Source organism: Pelmatolapia mariae, linkage group LG16_19 (genome assembly GCF_036321145.2).
Source record: "Pelmatolapia mariae isolate MD_Pm_ZW linkage group LG16_19, Pm_UMD_F_2, whole genome shotgun sequence".
In the NCBI taxonomy this organism is placed as follows: domain Eukaryota; kingdom Metazoa; phylum Chordata; class Actinopteri; order Cichliformes; family Cichlidae; genus Pelmatolapia; species Pelmatolapia mariae.
Genome location: NC_086241.1, coordinates 38,813,146 through 38,835,357, shown reverse-complemented (window position 1 = coordinate 38,835,357; position 22,212 = coordinate 38,813,146). Strand labels below are relative to the sequence as shown.

The 22,212-nt window shown below is 37.8% G+C and overlaps 1 protein-coding gene across 1 annotated transcript in view; it reads right to left on the bottom strand.

Annotated features, from left to right (window-relative positions):
• Positions 1–22,212, bottom strand: part of vrk1 (VRK serine/threonine kinase 1) — a 43,916-nt gene extending 21,704 nt beyond the window's left edge. Inside the window, exons 1-3 of the mRNA XM_063499972.1 lie at positions 22,149–22,212; positions 21,499–21,658; positions 21,252–21,307 (exon numbers count right to left, since the gene is read on the bottom strand). Of these exons, the coding sequence (XP_063356042.1) occupies positions 21,252–21,307; positions 21,499–21,658 (216 nt within the window). The 5' untranslated portion in view covers positions 22,149–22,212. The remainder of the gene's footprint in view (positions 1–21,251; positions 21,308–21,498; positions 21,659–22,148) is intronic.

The following is a 22,212-nucleotide window of genomic DNA, read 5'->3' as shown; positions in this document are numbered from 1 at the left end:
CTATGATTTGGTAGAAATACTATGTCTAAGTAGTAATACTATAACATAGCAGATATGATCTGATTTCTGCAGACATAGTATGTTTTTGCACGAATACTATGATTTCGCTCAAATACTATGAAATTGCAGTAATACTATGATTTTGAAGGAATACTATGATTTGGTAGAAATACCATGCCTTAGTACTAGTAAGTTTGTTTTTGCACAAATACTACAATTTGGCAGAAATACTATGTTTGGGCACAAATACCATGATTTGCTATAAATGCTATGATTTGGCACATATACTATAATCACCAGATATAATATAACATAACAGAAAGTCTACGACTTAGTAGTAATACTATAACAAAACAGAAATTTTAATTGGGCACAAATAACATGATTTGGCACAAATACCATGATTTGGCAAAAAAATACCATGATTTGGCACAAATACGATGATATGGCAGAAATACTATGATTGGGTACAAATACCTTGATTTGGCACAAGTACTATGACTTAGTACAAATACTATGATTTGGCACAAATACTCTGATTTAGCAGAAATACTATGTTTTAACATAAATAATATCTTTTGACAGAAATTTCTGCTAAAAGGTACTATTTCTGCTTTTTAGCAGAAATTCAGTAATTTTGCATAAATACTATGATTTGGGATAAATACTATGATTTGGCAGATATACTGTATTCAGCAAATGTACTATAACATAACAGACATTCCTCCACTTAGTAGTAATACTATAACATAAAATAAATATTATGGTTTTGCCCCAAAACCATGATTTGGCACAGACACCATGATTTTTCAAAAATACTATGATTTATCAGAAATACTATGATTGAGCAGAAATACTATGATTGAGCAGAAGTACTAAGATGTAGTAGAAGTAATAATATTATGGAGGAGTAATACTTTAACATGGGAGAAATATTGATACACACACACATACACAGAGCCTAACTAGGTCAGCTAAATTGGCTGCACCTGCTGTAATCAGCCCTTACACACACAGACACAGAGAAGTATGAGTCTTCTTCAGTGTATTTCTCACATTCAGGACTCCCCTCGAACAAATGGCCATAATTTCCTAACCGTAGGGGCTAGAACACTCATTCTGACACCGTTTTGTTCAGAAGAGATGGGGGAATCTGCAGGTCTTTATAATTCAGAGATAAAATATAAATTATTGAAGATATATGACTTGTAATACACTGTAACTGAGTAGAGGCAAAGCAAAACTGCCTTGACTTGCCCTCAAACAACGTTTTGTAACTCTAAATCTATATGGAGCATCAAAATGATTCTTTCACCGTAAGAAACAGCAGGCTTTGGTGAACAGTCATGGGAATTTTCAGGTCTCTGTGGAAATCCATCAAAAAGATCTGACGAGAGAAAAAAGTTGCTCATTTCCAGAGTTTGAAATCTGAAGAGATCTGAGCAAGCCATGAATTTCCTACCCTCAAACAAATGTAATTCATGGCCAAACGGTAATAGGTGAGAAGAAAATTCTTGAATTGTGAGCATCAGGGGTGTCTGAAGATATATTGGCACAAGCGTCATGTCTCAACTTTGTTTCATTAAGGAGATATGACGATTTGAAAATGCCTCTCATTACAGAAATCCAGCGCTGATTTTGAACAAACTCTCCATTGACTCTCTATGGAGACTTTTACAGACTTTGTGTTGCTCTGAGGAGATTTGCCAAAATTCTGTAACTCCCACAGCAATAATAGTGACAATTTCTGAAAGCCAGCAAAAATACCTACGTTTTGATGTATAATTTGTGGGGGTTGAGTGGAAATTGAGTGAGTAGCAAGAAGTTGTTCAGACATGAAGAGAAAATTCAGAAATTTCCACTGTCCACTCTGAGTTAATTGCATAGCAACCATAACAACGAATGTATTTTCTGAAAAATCACAATTTTGCAACTGAAAACTTAAAGAGGTATAAAATTTAAACGGTAGAAGATCTGAAAAAGCTGAATCATACAGGAATAGCCCAATAATCTGAGAACTTTTTAAAGTTTGAATGGAGTTTCTAGGTGAAAGTATGAGGAAGTAGTTAAGTTTCAAAAACCAGCAAGTTTTAGCAGAATTGCGGAAGTTTTCCATTCATTTCAATGGGATAAAAAAAAAAGGAAAAAAGTGTAATATTTTAAAAAGCATAATAGTAATAAACACCAAAAGTCATAGCCGGCATTAGCAGAAAGAGCAGAACAGTTTAGAGTTTGAACTGAGAAAATCGGCTGAAAACTGAGGGAGTAGTTAAGTGCCAAAAAGTGTACGGAAGCAACTAGTAAATAGTGGAATAAAGAATAAAGAGAAACAGGAACTCAATAGTGTGGAAGCCCTTGAGGGCATCCACACAATAAAGAGAAACAGGAACTCAATAGTGTGGAAGCCCTTTTAGGGCATCCACACAATAAAGAAGAAAGAGAAACAGGAACTCAATAGTGTGGAAGCCCTTTTAGGGCATCCACACAATAAAGAATAAAGAGAAACAGGAACTCAATAGTGTGGATGCCTAAAGCATCCACACAACTAGAAAAATTTGCATTTCCTGCGAAAATGCTGTGTGGATGCCTTAACGCTGAAGCTGTCTGCTGAAAAGCTGAAAAAGTTGCAAAAAGTTGTATGGTGGTGAAAAAAAAAAAAATCACGCTGAGCAGGATTTGAACCTGGCCCTCCTGCATTCAAGGTAGCTACTCATCTCACTGACCCAAACTCATTCTCAGAAAGAAGAGGTGGAGAGACGGACAATTCTGCTGAAATTAGCAGAAGCTGCTGAGAATTGTGCTGATAAGAGGAGAAAAGGCTGAAAATTTTGCAGAAAAGAGGTGACTCAGCAGAATTTCTGCTGAAAAGAGGTAAAGAAGCAGAACGTTGCGCTGAAAAGAGATGAATCAGCAGAATTTCTGCTCAAAAGTGTTTTTTCTGAAAACAGCTGAGATGTGTGCTAATAAGAGGTGAAAAGGCTGAAAATTTTGCAGAAGAGGTGGATAAGCTGGGATTTGTGCTGAAAAGGGGTGGGAAAAAATGACAATTTTGCTGAAAAGGGGTGAAGAAGCTAAAGTATACCAAATCAAAGTATTTGTGCCAAAACATAGTATTTCTACCATATTGTGGTATTTGTGCCACAAAAGTTACTACATTACAACATGAATACGGATTAAAGATGAAAGAAACTGGCAAAAAATTCCTCCACTACAAACCAGTCTGATACCACTTCTTTGCAGTGTTCACATTTACTAAGGCACTACCCAAAAGGTGCCACAAGAGGGCACTCCAACACAAGAGATGACCTTTGTACACTGATGCACTTAGTAACAGTCAGCCTCCTACTTAGCCACTACGTAATACAGCGGAAATACAGTAGCAGAAATACAATGTTTTTGCAGAAACACTGTAATTTCACTCAAATACTATGAAATATCTGTAATACTATGATTTGGCAGAAATACTATGTTTCAGTACAAATACTATGATTTGGCAGAAATACTATGACTTAGAAGTAATACTATAACAAAAGGGATTCCTCAAAATACTAAGAAATTGCAGTAATTCTATGATTTGGCAGAAATACTGTACATCGTACAAATACTATATTTTGATTTGAGCTCTATGATTTGAAAAAGATGAAAGCATTGAAAAAGGTGAAAAGGCTGAAGATTTTGCAGAAAAGAGATGAATCAGCAGAATTTCTGCAGAAAAGAGGCAAAGAAGCAGAACGTTGCGCTGACAAGAGGTGAATGAGCAGAATTTCTGCTGAAAAGAGGCAGAACAACCTGGTTCTGCTCAAATTCACCAATCAGAGGTACTGCCTCTATCTGCTTCATCAGGCTGTTTACTTGTATGTATTTCTGCCATGTGGTGTTGACAAGAATCTGAGGTCCATATTAGAAAAGCTGCTAAAATCATAAAACTTTGCAGAATTGTAATAAATTATCAACATAAATTACAGGTCTGTGATAGTGTATAAATTTGTAGTGAAAAAAAAAAACATGTGGCCCAAGGTGGGATTGAACCCACGACCTTTGAGCTGCAGAGCCGTGTCATTACTGATTGCGCCACCTGGAAAGGGGGCGGGCGGCTGAAAGACAGAGACTTGACCAGTCAGAAAATAGATCGCGGTGAGCGGCGAAAAGCGCCGTTTTTTGGAGTTACAAAACGTCGTGTAACTCAAAAACTAGGAGGGCTAGCAGCATAATTCTTGTACTGGGTGAATCAGCGGACTTTGGTGTACTTTGGTGTGTTTTCATTGCTCTTTGTACCTTCGTCGCGGAGATATGACGAGAGAAGAAACGGATTCATTTTCGGAGTTTGAAAACTGAGAGGAGGACAGATTTCCACCCCTTAAACAAACGTAATTCATTGCTCAACGGTAAGATAATTGTAAAAACTGCTTCCACTGTGAGTGTCAGCAGTGTCTGAAGATATATTGGCACAAGCTTCATGTCCTAACTTTGTTTTGTTAAGGAGAAATGGCGATTTGAAAATGCCTCCCGTTACAGAATTTCAGCTCTGAATTTCAAAACCTCCCTATAGACTTTGAATGGGGAGTAACCAGACCATGTGTCACTTCGAGGCAAATTGCGAAAAAACGGTAAATCTCACAATAAAGATAGTAACATTGTCTGAAAGCCAGCAAAAATACCTACGTTTTGATGTATAATTTGTGGGGGTTGAGTGGAAATTGAGCGAGTAGCAAGAAGTTGTTCAGACATGAAGAGAAAATTCAGAACAGACCAGCACACACTCTGAGTTAATTGCATAGCAACCATAGCAACGCATGTATTTTCTGAAAAATCACAATTTTGCAACTGAAAACTTAAAGAGGTATAAAATTAAAAAGGTAGAAGATCTGAAAAAGCTGAATCACACAGGAATAGCCAAATAATTTCAGAACATTTTAAAGTTTGAATGGAGTTTCTGGGTGAAAGTATGAGGAAGCAGTTAAGTTTCAAAACCAAGCAAGTTTTAGCAGAATTGTGGAAGTTTTCCATTCATTTCAATGGGACAAATTAAAGGAAAAAAGTGTAATATTTTAAAAAGTATAATAGTAATAAACACCAAAAGTCATAGCAGTCGTTAGCAGAAAGAGCAGAACAGTTTAGAGTTTGAACTGAGAAAATCGGCTGAAAACTGAGGGAGTAGTTAAGTGCCGAAAAACGTACGGAAGCAACTAGATTATGGTGGAATAAAGAATAAAGAGAAACAGGAACTCAATAGTGTGGATGCTTCCAGCATCCACACAAAAATAAAGAACTAGAAAGCGAAAATTTCAGAAGAAATTTTAAGTGTGCCTATGCCGCTGCGAATCAGTGTAGTTTGCCACTCATACAGCTACAGAGAGCAAAACTCAGCAGAGCAGCCATTCTCCACCATGAACTATGGTAAAAACAAACACCGCTCGCGCCTCACAGATGACAGCTTACAGTTTTGGGTAAAGATGAAGTGACTTTGTACAGCCCCGATTTGCAGACGCTGTGCACATAGTTTCATGAGCAGAAGTCCCATTGTACCACGGCAGACCCGACAATGTTTGCATGAACACGCTTTGAAGCATTATGTTATGGACCACTTTTCACACATGGTTGGTGTACCCACACAGCCGGCTGTAGCTTTTCAACTCACAGCCTGACACACACCCAAAAAACAGCCGAGAGAGCACAGACTACGCCAGAGAGGCGTGATTGCAGATGCCGCTCAGGTGGGTCCACCTCCCCTGCAGCGGCACTGCAGACCACGCCCCGCCACACACATCAATCACGTAAAATAAATATTTATGCACTTTTGCATTCACTTTTTGTTTTTTGTTATTTTTACACAGTGTTCTGAATGATTAACAATGGTCTACAGCCAATCTTGTGTATTATTATACAAACTTTGGTTGTAAGATGCCCTACCTGGCCCCCTGGCAAAAGCTTTGCTAAATCCGCCCCTGCACAGTTACCAGCTGTCAGCTAAATAAAAAGGGAGCTTGGTGTTTATTTCTCTCAGAAACAGTTCATAACTTCCCTTCAACTCATTCATGTCACCTAAAAAAAAGGTAAACCTGTTTCTCCATCACCAGTTCAGCTCTGATGATTCGGTAAGGTCATCTCCTGGTTTCCACCAGCCGCTTCTACAGCTGTGGCTCCAGCAAACATCAGCTGATACTAGAAATTAAAATCAAATGAATTCTAACAACAGCTGATCAAGCTTAAATGTGCTGCTGTTGTTTAGCGCGATAAACAAACAAGAGAGAAAAGCCGATCATTGATCAGTTTCATGACTGAAGTTTGAACAGGCGAGAGAATGACAGGGGAGGCTGTCATAAAGTTCAACATCAGTAACTTAGCGCGCACACAGCTGTATAGAAACTCCGTCGTGCTAGCTAGCAAGCAGTACGAGTTATTATAACTGATTGTAAAAAGTCAGCACAACGAAAATAAACTACACCTAAACTCAGTTTATATCTGACCCAAATAGAGTGCAGTTCATAACTTCTTACCTGAAATTCAGTTCACCTCACGCTCTGACCGGCAGCCGCCTGCTTCTCCTGCCTTCGGTTTCCCTGATCCACGATCTACCACCGGTCGATCGGCGGTCGCCTCGCCGCCTCGTATGTCTCGTTCCCTGCATGCTCTGTCTGACACACACCGGTGGATAGCTGCCCTCGGTTGTAGCTCCGTGTCAGCGACCACCAAACAACTCAGTTATTTTTTCCACATCGACCAGCATCTGGACAATCCACCGCCTTTCACTGTTTGTACCGTTACTAAAAAAAAAAACCCTCATCGGCTCATAAAAACGAAAAATAAGTCCAGCTATAACCCTGAGTTAAAAAGACAGCCAACTCCGGTTAGCTAGCTAGCTGTCTAGCTCTTTGCAGGCACCGAAACCATCAGAGCTAATATGGGATGTCTTGGTAACACGAGCAGATATTTGAAGTTTACATCTGGCCAATCCACCACCTTTCACTGTTTATACCGTTACTAAAATGAATAAATAAATAAATCATCGGTCCATATAAACGAAAAATAAGTCCAGCTGTGACCACGAGACTTTACGAAGGACCGGGTGTGAAACCAGAGTAAGCCGCTCTCACTGTCATCCAGGCCGGCTGTAGCTTGTTAGCAAAGCCGCGCTAGCCACACTAGCCAGCTAGCCTCAAGCAGAAACGACATCGTCAGAACATTGTCGCTAATATGGGATGTTTTGACAAAACGAGCAGATATTTGAAGTTTACACACCTATATTCTCGCCTGAAAATATCTTAAAAGTTTATTTTGTGACCTAGAAACAGTATTAAGAGGAAAATAAAAACTAAGTGATGGCCGCCATTGTTTGACTCGGCAGAGGCGTGCTATGAATTGTGGGATATTGAGTTTTCCACCAAGCATTACCGTAACTTTTGAATGATTTGCGCAACCTTAAAAATTCCAATGGCTCCTGAAAGCAGCGACGCTGTGCGCACCGTTGATATTGTCATCATTACGGTAATCCAAATAAGGGTAGACAGGCCGTACTACTCCCGGCATACCACTAGAGAGAGCCAACACACCACAAATGAAGTTTGAAATTTGTATCAGTGGGACCAAAAGATGGAGCCAACACACCACAAATGAAGTCTGTTTCTATGGCGCCAAAAGAAGAATCTTTCTAAATTTGCACTAAAATATTAATATTTAAAAAACTATAAAAGTCATAAACACCAAAAGTCATACCATACTAGTCCAGCTCCAGCTGCACAAAATGATCTAAGATATGTAACCGTATTGTCAAAACTGTTTGGTATATAAGCGTGGGAAAATTTTCACTAAAATATTAATATTTAAAAAACTATAATAGTCATAAACACCAAAAGTCATAGCACACCATTCCAGATCCAGCCGCACAAAATGAGGTAACATATATGAAGTTTGTCTCAAAACTGCGGGGCGAGTTTCGCTGCAAAATTTCAGGCGGAAAAAGGAAAATAATAATAACTAGAAAATTTGCATTTCCTGCGAAAATGCTGTGTGGATGCCTTAACGCTGAAGCTGTCTGCTGAAAAGCTGAAAAAGATGAAAAGTTACAAAAAGTTGTAAGGTGGTGAAAAAGAAAATGCCACCCTGCGCTGGATTCGAACCTGGCCTTCCTGGTCTCAAGGCGGCTATCCATTTCCCTAAGCCAAAGTCATTCGTACAAAGAAGAGGTGGAGAAATGAGAAGAAGCTGCTGAGAATTGTGCTGATAAGAGGTGAAAAGGCTGAAAATTTTTCAGAAAAGAGGTGAATCAGCAGAATTTCTGCAGAAAAGAGGCAAAGAAGCAGAAACTTGCGCTGAAAAGAGATGAATCAGCAGAGTTTCTGCTGAAAAGAGTTTTTTGTTCTGAAAACAGCCAAAAGCTGGAATTTGTGCTGAAAAGGGGTGAAAAAAATGAAAATTTTGCTGAAAAGGGGTGAAGAAGCTAAAGTATACCAAATCAAAGTATTTGTGCCAAAACCTAGTGTTTCTGCCATATTGTAGTACTACTACATTACAACATGAATGAAGATGAAAGAAACTGGCAACAAATTCCTCCACTACAAACCAGTCTGATACCACTTCTTTGCAGTGTTAACATTTACTAAGGCACTACCCAAAAGGTGCCACAAGAGGGCACGCCAACACAAGAGATGACCTATGTACACTGATGCACTTGGTAACAGTCAGCCTCCTACTTTGCCACTACGTAATACAGCGGAAATACAGTAGCAGAAATACAATGTTTTTGCAGAAACACTGTAATTTCACTCAAATACTATGAAATAGTATTTCTGCCAAATCATAGTATTACTGCTATGTTTCAGTACAAATACTATGACAAAGCAGAAATACTATGACTTAGAAGTAATACTATAACAAAAGGGATTCCTCAAAATACTATGAAATTGCAGTAATTCTATGATTTGGCAGAAATACTGTACTTTGTACAAATACAATGCTGTGGTAAAAATACTATATTTTGATTTGAACTCTATGATTTGAAAAAGATGAAAGCATTGAAAAAGGTGAAAAGGCAGTAAATTTTGCAGAAAAGAGATTAATCAGCAGAATTTCTGCAGAAAAGAGGCAAAGAAGCAGAACGTTGCGCTGAAAAGAGGTGAATGAGCAGAATTTCTGCTGAAAAGACGCAGAATTTCTGCTGAAAAGAGGCAGAAGGTTCTGTATGTAGAAAAAGAAACACTGTTCAACCATGTGTGAAATAAATAAAGAAATGAAATGAAAGAACAACCTGATTCTGCTCAAATTCACCAATCAGAGCTACTGCCTCTGTGTGCTTCATTAGGCTGGGTACTTGTATGTATTTCGGTCTATATTAGAAAAGCTGCTAAAATTATAAAACTTTGCAGAACTGTAATAAATGATCAATATAAATGACAGGTCTGTGATAGTGTTTAAATTTGTAATGAAAAAAAAATGTTGAAGCAAGGTGGGATTGAACCCACGACCTTTGAGGTGCAGAGCCGTGTCATTACTGATTGCGCCACCTGGCAAGGGGGCGGGCGGCCGAAAAACAAATAGATCAGCAGTCAGAAATAGATCGCGGTGAGAGGCGAAAAGCGCCGTTTTTTGGAGTTACAAAACGTCATGTAACTCAAAAACTAGGAGGGCTAGCAGCATAATTCTTGTACCGGGTGAATCAGTGGACTTTGGTGTATTTTGACTGCGATTTTCATAGCTCTTTGTACCTCCGTCGCGGAGATATGACGAGAGAAGAAACGGCTTCATTTTCAGAGTGTGAGAACTGAGAGGAGGACAGATTTCCACCCCTCAAACAAACGTAATTTATGGCTCAACGGTAAGATGAATGTAAAAACTGTTTCCACTGTGAGTGTCAGCAGTGTCTGAAGATATATTTGCACAAGCCTCATGTCCTAACTTTGCTTTGTTAAGGAGATATGGCGATTTCAAAATGCCTCCCGTTACAGAATTTCAGCTCTGAATTTCAAAACCTCCCCATACACTTTGAATGGGAAGTAACCAGACTATGTGTCACTTCGAGGCAAATTGCGAAAAAACGGTAAATCTCACAATAAAGATAGTAACATTGTCTGAAAGCCAGCAAAAATACCTACGTTTTGATGTATAATTTGTGGAGGTTGAGTGGAAATTGAGCGAGTAGCAAGAAGTTGTTCAGACATTAAGAGAAAATTCAGAACAGACCAGCACACACTCTGAGTTAATTGCATAGCAACCATAGCAACGCATGTATTTTCTGAAAAATCACAATTTTGCAACTGAAAACTTAAAGAGGTATAAAATTAAAACCATAGAAGATCTGAAAAAGCTGAATCACACAGGAATAGCCCAATAATCTGAGAACATTTTAAAATTTGAATGGAGTTTCTAGGTGAAAGTATGAGGAAGCAGTTAAGTTTCAAAACCAAGCAAGTTTTAGCAGAATTGTGGAAGTTTTCCATTCATTTCAATGGGACAAATTAAAGGAAAAAAGTGTAATATTTTAAAAAGTATAATAGTAATAAACACCAAAAGTCATAGCAGTCGTTAGCAGAAAGAGCAGAACAGTTTAGAGTTTGAACTGAGAAAATCGGCTGAAAACTGAGGGAGTAGTTAAGTGCCGAAAAACGTACGGAAGCAACTTTAAGAATACTAAAGAATAAAGAGAAACAGGAACTCAATAGTGTGGATGCCTTTGAAGGCATCCACACAACTAGAAAAATTTGCATTTCCTGCGAAAATGCAGTGTGGATGCTGTAATGCTGAAGCTGTCTGCTAAAAATAGCTGAAAAAGCTGAAAAGTTGCAGAAATTGTAAAAACTTTGCAGAAGCAAAGGAACTTTGCTAAAATGTAGTAACTTAGCAGAACTGCAATATCTTAGAGGAAACATAATACTTGGCAGAAATACAATAGCATAGGAGAACTTAGCAGAAACATTGTAAGTTACCAGAAACACGATAACTTCTCAAAAATACAAGAATTTAAGAGAAATAGTATAAGATAACAGAAAGAATATATATAGCCAAACATTCTTAATCATTACAGAAATACTATGATTTAGAAAAACAGTACAACATAGCAGAAATGCTGTGATTTACCAGAGACACTGCAATATACTATGAATATTGTAATTTTAAATAAATACTATGTTTTAGCAAAAATACTCCAGTTTAGCACAAATATTATAACATAGCAGAAATACTATTCTATAGCAGAAATGCTATATTTAGAAAGAAAAATATAATATAGTAGAAATACTTTGATTTAGCAGAAATCCTACAATATAGCTTAATAACAATGATTTAGAACAGATTCTATGATTGAGCACAATAGTAATAACTTAAGTAAAAATATTGGAAAGGTAAAATGACAAGCTGAATAAAAAGGAACATGGTTAAGTTCGCTGAAAACTAATTTTAGTTCACCTGTGAAAAAATAAAATAAAAATACATTTAGAAAAAAAACAAATAAGAACAGCCAACAGATACACACAAAATCAAATATGGATACACAAATCAACAAATACACAAGAAATCAAATATGGATACACAAATGTACAGAGAGAGACACACAGATAGGGTCTATGCCAGTCAACCAGTCTGAATATATTATATTTTTATCCAACAATGAGATGCTGCCCTAAAAAGGGTCTTTGTGTGTGTGTGTGTGTGTGTGTGTGTGTCTCTCTCTCTCACACACACACACACACACACACACACACACACACACACACACACACACACACACACACACAGCAGCAGCAGCAGAAAGTGAACAGGGGCTGTTAACAGCATGTTTCTAGGTCAGTCAAACAGCTGTGAGCTTGTCAATTTGAATCCACCAATCAGAGAGGCTGTGTACGTTTTCCTGCCAAAACTGGTGCACCAAGTGCAGGCTTTTACACACACAGCACAGAGAGAGACAGGATTTTTGCAGTCTATTTCTCATAGTGAGGACTCCCCTCAAACAAACAGCCATAAATTCCTAACCGTAGGGGCTAAAACGGTCATTTTGAGACCATTTTTGTTCGGAAGACATGGGGGAATCTTGAAATGTTGACCATTTAAAATACAAATATAAATTTAAAGATATATGACATAGATGATTGGTTGGCTTAGAAGCCATGAATGCCCCAATATGCAAATTTGAATGTGCCAGGCTTCAGATATGATTGGTTGGCTGGGAAGCCATGAAGCCAACAATATGCAAATTTTAATGTGCCAGCCCTCAGATATGATTGGCTGGCTGGGAGGCCATGAAGGCAACAATATGCAAATTTGAATGTGCCAGCCCTCAGATATGATTGGTTGTCTTAGAAGCCATAGAAAAAGCAGTAAAACTGTACTATGATTTGGTAGAAAAACTATAATTAATCAAAAATACTATATTTGGCAGAAATACTATTTTTAGCAGAAAAACTATATTTAGCACAAATCTTATAAAATGGCAGAAATACTATAATTAAGCAGAAATACTATATTAAGTACAAATCCTATAAAATGGCAGAAATAGTATGATTACTGAAATAAAAATAAATACTGAAAAGCAGCAGAAATGCTATGACTTAGCACAATAGTAATAACTTAAATAGAAAAATTGGAAAAGCAAAATGGACAGCTGAAAAAATCCTGAACATGATAAGGGTCCCTCAAATGTAATTGTGAAACGAAAAAAAATCAGCAAAAAAAAAGTATAACAGTCACACAATCACAAATATGTACACATATGGAAACACACATGCACAGAGAGACACACACAGGATCAAATTCAGTCAACCAGTCTAAATATATTGAATTTAAATCATACAATAAGATGCTCCCATAAAAACTCTCTCTCGCCCTCTCTTTCTCTCTCTCTTTGTCACACACACACACACACACACACACACACACACACACACACACACACACACAGAGGCACACACACACACACAGGGAGAGACAAGCAAGTTTCTAGGTCAGCCAAGCAGCCTGGGAGCTGCTAAATTTGAATCCACCAATCAGAGAGGCTGTGTACTTTTTCCCGCCAAAACAGGTGCACCTGTTTTTACACACACGCAGCACAGAGACAGGATTTGTGCTGTCTATTTTTCATAGTCAGGATTCCCCTCAAACAAATGGCTATAATTTCCTAACCGTAGGGGCTAGAACAGTCATTCTTACACCGTTTTGTTCAGAAGAGATGGGGGAATCTTAAAGTGTTGACAATTTATCATTAAAATATGAATTATTAAAGATATTTGACTTGCAATGCACCATAACTGAGTAGAGGCGAAGCAAAAACTGCTTTGACTTGCGCTCAAACAACGCTTTGTAACTCTAAATCTATATAGAGTATTGATATCATTGTTTCACCGTAAGACACAGCAGGCTTTGGTGAACAGTCATGGAAATTTTCAGGTCTAAGGTCTAACATTCTTTTGTTCAGACGAGATGGGGGAATCGTCAAGTGTTATCTTTTTAAAAAAAATATATAAATAATTATAGATATATGACATAGATGATTGGTTGGCTTAGAAGCCATGAAGGCCCCAATATGCAAATTTGAATGTGCCAGCCCTCAGATATGAATGGCTGGCTGGGAAGCCATGAAGGCAACAATATGCAAATTTGAATGTGCCAGCCCTCAGATGTGATTGGCTAGTTGTGAAGTCGTGCAGGTCCTGATATGTAAATTTGAATATTACAGTCCTTACAGAGGATTGACTCCCTGGGGACCTGGCAGAAATATATAGAAATACAATGATTACCCAGAAATACTGCATTTAGTAGAAATACTATGTTTTAGCACAAATACTATCAAATGGCAGAAATACTATAATTAAGCAGAAATAATATATTAAGTACAAATCCTATAAAGTAGCAGACATAGTATGATTTAGCACAAATGCTGTATTTAGCACAAATCTTATAAAATAGCAGAAATAGTATGATTTAGCAGAAATGCTGTATTTAGCACAAATACTGAAAAGCAGCAGAAATGCTATGACTTAGCACAATAGTAATAACTTAAATAGAAAAATTGGAAAAGCAAAATGAACAGCTGAAAAAATGCTGAACATGCTAAGGGTCCCTCAAATGTAATTGTTAAATGAAAAAAAAAAATCAGCAAAAAAAAGTATAACAGTCACACAATCACAAATATGGACACATATGGAAACACACAAGCACAGAGAGACACACACAGGATCAAATTCAGTCAACCAGTCTAAATATATTGAATTTAAATCATATAATAAGATGCTCCCATAAAAACTCTCTCTCGCCCTCTCTATCTCTCTCTCTCTGTCACACAAACACACAAACACACACAAGATCCAATTCAGTCAACCAGTCTAAATATATTGAATTTGAATCTTACAATGAGATCATCCCATAAAAAGGCTCTCTCTCTCTCTCTCTCTCTCTCTCTCACACACACACACACACACACACACACAAGATCCAATTCAGTCATCCAGTCTAAATATATTGAATTTGAATCTTACAATGAGATTACCCCATAAAAAGGCTCTCTCTCTCTCTCTCTCTCTCTCTCTCTCTCTCTGTCACACACACACACACACACACACACACACACACAGGGAGAGAGAAGTAAGTTTCTAGCTCAGTCAAGCAGCCTGGGAGCTGCTGAATTTGAATCCACCAATCAGAGAGCCTGTGCACTTTTTCCCGCCAAAACAGGTGCACGCAGCACAGAGAGACACAGGATTTTTGCAGTCTATTTCTCATAATGACGACTCCCCTCAAACAAATGACCATAATTTCCTAACCGTAGGGGCTAGAACGGTCATTCTTACACCGTTTTGTTCAGAAGAGATGGGGGAATCGTCAAGTGTTGACAATTTATCATTAAAATATGAATTATTAAAGATATTTGACTTCTAATGCACCATAACTGAGTAGACCAAAGCAAAAACTGCCTTGACTTGCCCTCAAACAACGCTTTCTAACTCTAAATCTATTTGGAGTATCAATATCATTCTTTCACCGTAAGAAACAGCAGGCTTTGGTGAACAGTCATGGAAATTTTCAGGTCTCTGTGGAAATCCATCAAAAAGATATGACGAGAGAAAAAAGTGGTTCATTTCCAGAGTTTGAAATCTGAAGAAATCTGAGCGAAGGACGAATTTCCTACCCTCAAACAAGTCTAACTCATTTCAGAACGGTAATAGGTGAGAAAATAATTCTTGAATTGTGAGCGTCAGGAGTGTCTGAAGATATACTGGGACAAGCCTTATGTCTTAACTTTGCTTCGTTAAGGAGATATGACGATTCGAATATGCCTCTCATTACAGAAATCAAGCGGTGATTTTGAACAAGCTCTCCATTGACTTTCTATGGAGAGTTTTGCGAATTTTGTGTTGGTCTGAGGAGATTTGCCAAAATTCTATAAATCCCAAAACAATGATAGTGACATTTTCGGAAAGCCAGCAAAAATACCTACGTTTTGATGTATAATTTGTGGAAGTTGAGTGAAAATTGAGCAAGTAGCAAGAAGTTGTTCGGACATGAAGAGAAGACTGCAAAACCTTCAGTGGCACACTGGAAGCCAAGTGCATAGCAACCATAACAACGCATGTATTTTGTGAAAAATCACAATTTTGCAACTGAAAACTTTAAGAGGCATAAAAGTAAAACGGTAAAAGATTTGAAAAAGCGGATTTATACCTGAATAGCCCAATAATTTGAGAACATTTTAAAGGTTGAATGGTTGTTCTACGTGAAAATATGAGGAAGCAGTTAAGTTTCAAAAACAAGCAAGTTTTAGCAGAATTGCAGAAGTTTCCCATTCATTTCAATGGGACAAATTAAGCTTAATATTTTAAAAAGTATAATAGTGAAAAATACCAAAAGACATAGCACACATTAGCAGAAATAGCAGAATAGTTTAAAATTTGAACGGTGAAAATCGGCTGAAAATTGTGGAAGTAGTTAAGTGCCAAAAAGTGTACGGAAGTCCCAAGAGGAACTCAATAGTGTGGATGCCTCCAGCATCCACACAACTAGAAAAATTTGCATTTCCTGCGAACATGCTGTGTGGATGCCTTAACGCTGAAGCTGTCTGCTGAAAAGATGAAAACTTGCAAAAAGTTGTATGATGGTGAAAAAAAAAAACATTGCCCTGAGCAGGATTCGAACCTGGCCCTCCTGGTCTCAAGGCAGCTACTCATCTCACTGAGCTAAACTCACTCTGAACATGAAGAGGTGGAGAGACGGACAACTCTGCTGAAATGAGTAGAAGCTGCTGAGAATTGTGCTGATAAGTGGAGAAAAAGCTGAAAATTTTGCAGAAAAGAGGTGAATCAGCAGAATTTCTGTTGAAAAGAGGCAAAGAAGCTGAAAGTTGCGCTGAAAAGAGGTTTCTGCTGAAATCACCTGAAAAAGATGGGATTTGTGCTGAAAAGGGATGAAAAAACTCACAATTCTGCTGAAAAGGGGTGAAGAATGAGCAGTATTTCTGCAGAAAAGACGGAAAGAAGCAGAACATTGTGCTGAAAAGAGGTGAATGAGCAGAATTTCTGCTGAAAAGAGGGTTTTTGTTCTGAAAACAGCAGAAAAAACTGAAAATTTTGCTGAAAGGGGGTGAAGATGCTCAAATTTGTGTTGAAAACAGTTAAAAAAAAGTTTAACTGTGAACTGAATAAATTGATGCCATAAGTGGGATTTGAACCCGGGCCTCCCAGTCTTAGAACGGCTGCTCATCTCACTGAGCTAAAACACAGCTCAGCCCGGCGAGCAGAAATAAGTGACCACATTGATAATGTGTTCCATTCATTTCAATGGGCAAAAATATTGCAAAAAATATTCAATATCTCAAAAAGTATAGAAGTTATGAGCACCAAAAGTCATAGCACACATTAGCAGAAAGAGCAAAATTTTTTAGAGTTTGAACGGAGAAAATCGGCTGCAAACTGAGGGAGTAGTTAAACGGCAAAGAACGGAGCAACTAGAAGAATAAAGATAAAGAATAAAGAGAAACAGGAAAACAATAGTGTGGATGCCTTGAGGCATCCACACAACTAGAAAAATTTGCATTTCCTGCGAAAATGCAGTGTGAATGCTGTAAAGCTGAAGCTGTCTGCTGAAAACTGCTGAAAAAGCTGAAAATAGCTGAAGAAGCTGAAGTCAGTATCAGAAAGGTGGTTGAAATTGTAATAACTTTGTAGATGAATAAAAACTGAGCCAAAATATAATAACTTTGCGGAAACTTAAGAAGAAACATAAAGCGTTTGCAAAAATACTATATCAAAAGGAGAATATAGCAGACATTGTAACTTAGCAAAAAAATAGTGACTTGGCAGAAATAGTACAACATGGTAGAAGTGTTGTAATACAGCAGTAATGTTAATATGTAGCACAAACCTAAAAACTTGGAAAAATGTTGTAAGAGTACAACTTAATATACAGTAGTATAAAAGTAACACGTAGTAGAAATGCAACATAGGAGCTGAAATAGTATAATTCAGCAGAAAAGTAATAACTTTAGCAGAAATATTGGAAACACAAAACGGCCAGCTTCAAAAAGCTGAAGTTTCCTCAAAAGATTAGTTGTTGTTCAACTGTGAAAAATTGGCAGAAACATTAGAAAAGTTACAAAGGAAATGCCAGCAGATACACAAAGCGAAGGCAAAAATGACATGACTAGCAATGTTTAAAAATAGGGACACACACACACACACACACACACACAGAGACACATAACCCATGTTCAGAAAACAATGTGTACAAACATAGATGCAAGCATAAACACAGACATACAAACATACACACACAAGGGCACACAGAGACAAACAGAGCATGAAGTTTCCTGTGTGTTTCTATGCCAGTCAATCAGTCTGAATCTGGTCAAGTTGAATCCACTAATGGGATGCTGGTCACCAGCGAATAAAAATTGAGTCACACAGAACCACACACACACACACACACACACACACACACACACACAGATGCTGCTTGTGTCAGAAATATTGTGATGTGGTAGACATATTATAATTAATCAGAAATACTATATTTAGTAGAAATGCTATGTTTTTGCAGAAATTCTATAAGTAAGCAGAAAGACTATATTTAGCACAAATCCTATAAAATAGCAGAAATTTGATTTTTTAGCAGAAATACTGTATTTATCACAAATACCAAAAAGTAGCAGAAATACTATGATTTAGCAGAAATACTATGATTTGGTAGAAATTCTATAATTCAGCAGAAATACTATTATTAAGCAGAAATACTATATTTAGCACAAATCTTATAAAATAGCAGAAATAGTATGATTTAACAGAATAGTAATAACTTAAATAGAAAAATTGGAAAAGCATAATGGACAGCTGAAAAAATGCTGAACATGGTAAGGGTCTCTCAGATGTACTTGTTGAAAGGTCAAAAATTGACAAAAAAGAAAGAAAGAAATAACAGCCAGCAGATACACACAAATATGGAAACACAAATGCACAGAGACACACACACACAGAACAGTCAACCAGTCTAAAAATAATCAATTTGAATCCTACAGTGAGATGCTGCCATAAAAAGAGTCTCTCTCTCTCTCTCACTCTCTCTCTCACAAACACACACACACACACACACACACACACATACCAGGAAGTGAACAAGCGCTGTTAATGGTCCTGCCTGTATGTTTCTAGGTCAGTCAAATAGCTGTGAGCTGCTAAATTTGAATCCACCAATCAGAGAGGCTGTTTACTTTTTCCCGCCAAAACAGGTTCACCTGCTTACACACGCAGAACAGAGACACAGACCTGCTTCTTTCAAATATTAATGATTCCCCTCAAACAAATGGCTATAATTTCCTAACCGTAGGGGCTAGAATGGTCATTCTTACACCGTTTTGTTCAGAAGACATGGGGGAATCTTCATGTGTTAACAATTTATCATTAAAATATGAATTATTTAAGATATTTGACTTCTAATGTACCCTAACTGAGTAGGGGCGAAGAGAAAACTGCATTGACCTCCCCTCAAACAACCTTTTGTAACTCTAAATCTATTTGGAGCATCGATATCATTCTTTCACCGTAAGAAACAGCAGGCTTTGGTGAACAATCATGGAAGTTTTCAGGTCTCTATGGAAATCCATCAACAAGATATGACGAGAGAAAAAATGGTTCAATTCCAGAGTTTAAAATCTGAAGAAATCTGAGCGAGGGACGAATTTCCTACCCTCAAACAAACGCTATTCATGGCAAAACGGTAATAGATGAGAAAAAAATTCTTGGATTGTGAGCATCAGGAGTGTCTGAAGATATATTGGCACAAGCCTCATGTCTCAACTTTGTTTCGTTGGGGAGATATGACGATTCGAAAATGCCTCTCCTTACAGAAATCCAGTGGTGATTTTTAAGAAACTCTCCATTGACTTTCTATGGAGAGTTTTCAGACTTTGTGTTGGTCTGAGGAGATTTGTAAAAATTCTGTCAATCCCACAACAATGATAGTGAGATTTTCTGAAAGCCAGCAAAAATACCTACGTTTTGATGTATAATTTGTGGGGGTTGAGTGAAAATTGAGCAAGTAGCAAGAAGTTGTTTGGACATGAAGAGAAGATTGAAAAAGGACAAGTGGCTGACTCAGAACCAACTGCATAGCAACCATAACAACGCATGTATTTTCTTAAAAATCACAAAGATGAAACTCAAAACTTAAAGAGGGATAAGATGAAAACGATAACAGATATGAAAAAGCTGAATCATACAGGAATAGCCCAATAATTTGTGAACATTTTAAAGTTTAAATGGTTGTTCTATGTGAAAATATGAGGAAGTAGTTAAGTTTCAAAAACAAGCAAGTTTTAGCAAAATTTTGGAAGTTTTCCATTCATTTCAATGGGACAAATTAAAGGAAAAAAACGTAATTTTTAAAAAGTATAATAGCAAAAAATACCAAAAATCATAGCACACATGAGCAGAAATAGCAGAATAGTTTAAAATTTGAACGGTGAAAATAGCACAAAAATTGTGGAAGTAGTTAAACAGCAAAAAACGTACGGAAGCAACTTGAAGAATATATAATAATAATAATAATAATAAAGAATAAAGAGAAACAGGAACTCAATAGTGTGAATGCCTACAGCATTTACACAATAATAATAATAATAATAATAATAATAATAATAATAAGAATAATAAATCCGAGGAATAGTAATATGTGTGCCTCTTGGCATAGGCACACATAATAATAATAAATCCGAGGAATAGTAATATGTGTGCCTCTTGGCATAGGCACACATAATAAAGAGAAACAGGAACACAATAGTGTGGAAGCCCTTTGAGGGCATCCACACAATAATAATAATAATAATAAAGAATAAAGAGAAACAGGAACTCAATAGTGTGGATGCTTAATCAGCATCCACACAATAAAGAGAAACAGGAACTCAATAGTGTGGATGCCTTAAAGCATCCACACAATTAGAGTTAAAGTTAGAATAAACACTGTATAGGTAGACCTTTACATTTGGCCCACAACAGCCATCACGTCTCTTTTTAACAGCAACACCTGCAGCGTGCAGATGTGAGCCTGCAGTGGGCTACAGCACAGTGGATCTGACGGCGCTTTTCTTCAGACAACGCTCGCTGCTGTGCGTCTCTCCTCACATCTCGACAACAATTTGAACCAAAAACGTGAAATTTGGATTCATCGCTCCCTCAAACGTTGCCACTGATTTTCAGTTCAGATCTTGAGTAATGTGGCATCCCCAGGCTTTTTCTCCCTGTTTCTCCTCCTTAAGAATAGAAACAGGGAAATGGTCACAGTGCAGAAAGTGCCTTATTGGCTGCAATGTTTGCACTGTGATCACTTCTCGTGACACTTTAGCGACCAGCAACTGGACAGAGCCATCTGACAGGTCCAGGGTCAAGGCCTCAATATATACGCTGTGCTGGCTGCATCACTGCAGTTAGTGAACAAATAAATAAATCGGACGATTCTCAGAGAGTCAAATGGGAGAGACTTGGAGCCTGATGAGTCTGCACATTAGAGCAGAAAAGCAAGTCAAACTGGTCAAACAAGTCAGAAGAAGTCCTGTCAGTATGTGAATTATTTCTGGACTTAATCCAATGAACTTATTTTGCCAATTAAGTCTTAACTCTTGATGGGCTTAACTAAAGTGGAAGTGTTATAGAATAAAAAAAATCTTGATATGTCATAAAATACAAAGCACTTCAGATTGAGTTGGCTTTTGTAGCTACTTTTCTGTGAATAAAGAAAGAAGTATGTAAAGAGTAATAATGCCTGGACTGGAACAAACTTAGTCCTACCACTTTGATGACATAGCGAGCATCAGCACCCACGGGCTTTGCAGAATTTTCCTCGGCTGGGGAAAACATAAGAGGGAATATGTTCATTATTTACAGTATTTGGTTGACACATGCTTAAAATCTTTATTAACTTTTATTCAATATAAAGTTTGCAACTCAAACTCGGATGTTAACTAGAACTAAAATACAAATAACATTGTCTTTCATTTTACCATGACTGTGTGTCACTAGCATCCTGTGTTCTTACCCAAGTATATGACACCAAAGCCCCCTTGACCGATCGGAGCCCCCAGCTTCCATTCCTTCTTCATGGTGTCCTTCAGCACTTCTCCAGGAGGAAACTCCTCTGCCAGCTTCCTCTTGGCAGGGGCTCTGCCTCTGCCTGCCGCCTTGGCTTTAGGGGGCATCTAACACACACACAGCCACGGTGGTTGTTAGTGCTGCTTCATCGTGATGGAAGCAGAGCTCCAAAATAAAACTAAGCCAAACATCGTTGTAAACACAACAAGAAATGGAAACTTGTACTTTTCGGGTCACATTAGAACCATGTTTTATCTGTACCGAAGTTAGCTAACCACATCCTGAGTTCCCCATCACCTGCTAATGTGTGCAGCCTATACGAGACATTTCCCTAACGCGAACCGCCTGTTAGCATGTGGGTTCAAACCAACAGAAAGAGAAACAGTAAAGTGATGGCGTCGTGCGAATCCTGCACCTCGAGTTGTTCTTTCGAGGCTCGTTAGCTCTCATGCTAACTGCGCGGTTTTGCGAGTAACCGTGTGTCACATTAGCGCCTACATGACCTGCTACACGACGCCGTCCAACAGCAAACGCTCCCGAGTACCTGTGATTGATTCCGTTAGCGTACACATGTATACGTGTATGACAAAAACATACCGTCGCTTCGTTGTTTATGCTTCCCTGTAGGATAAACTGTACACGGACCAAACTTCCCGCAAAA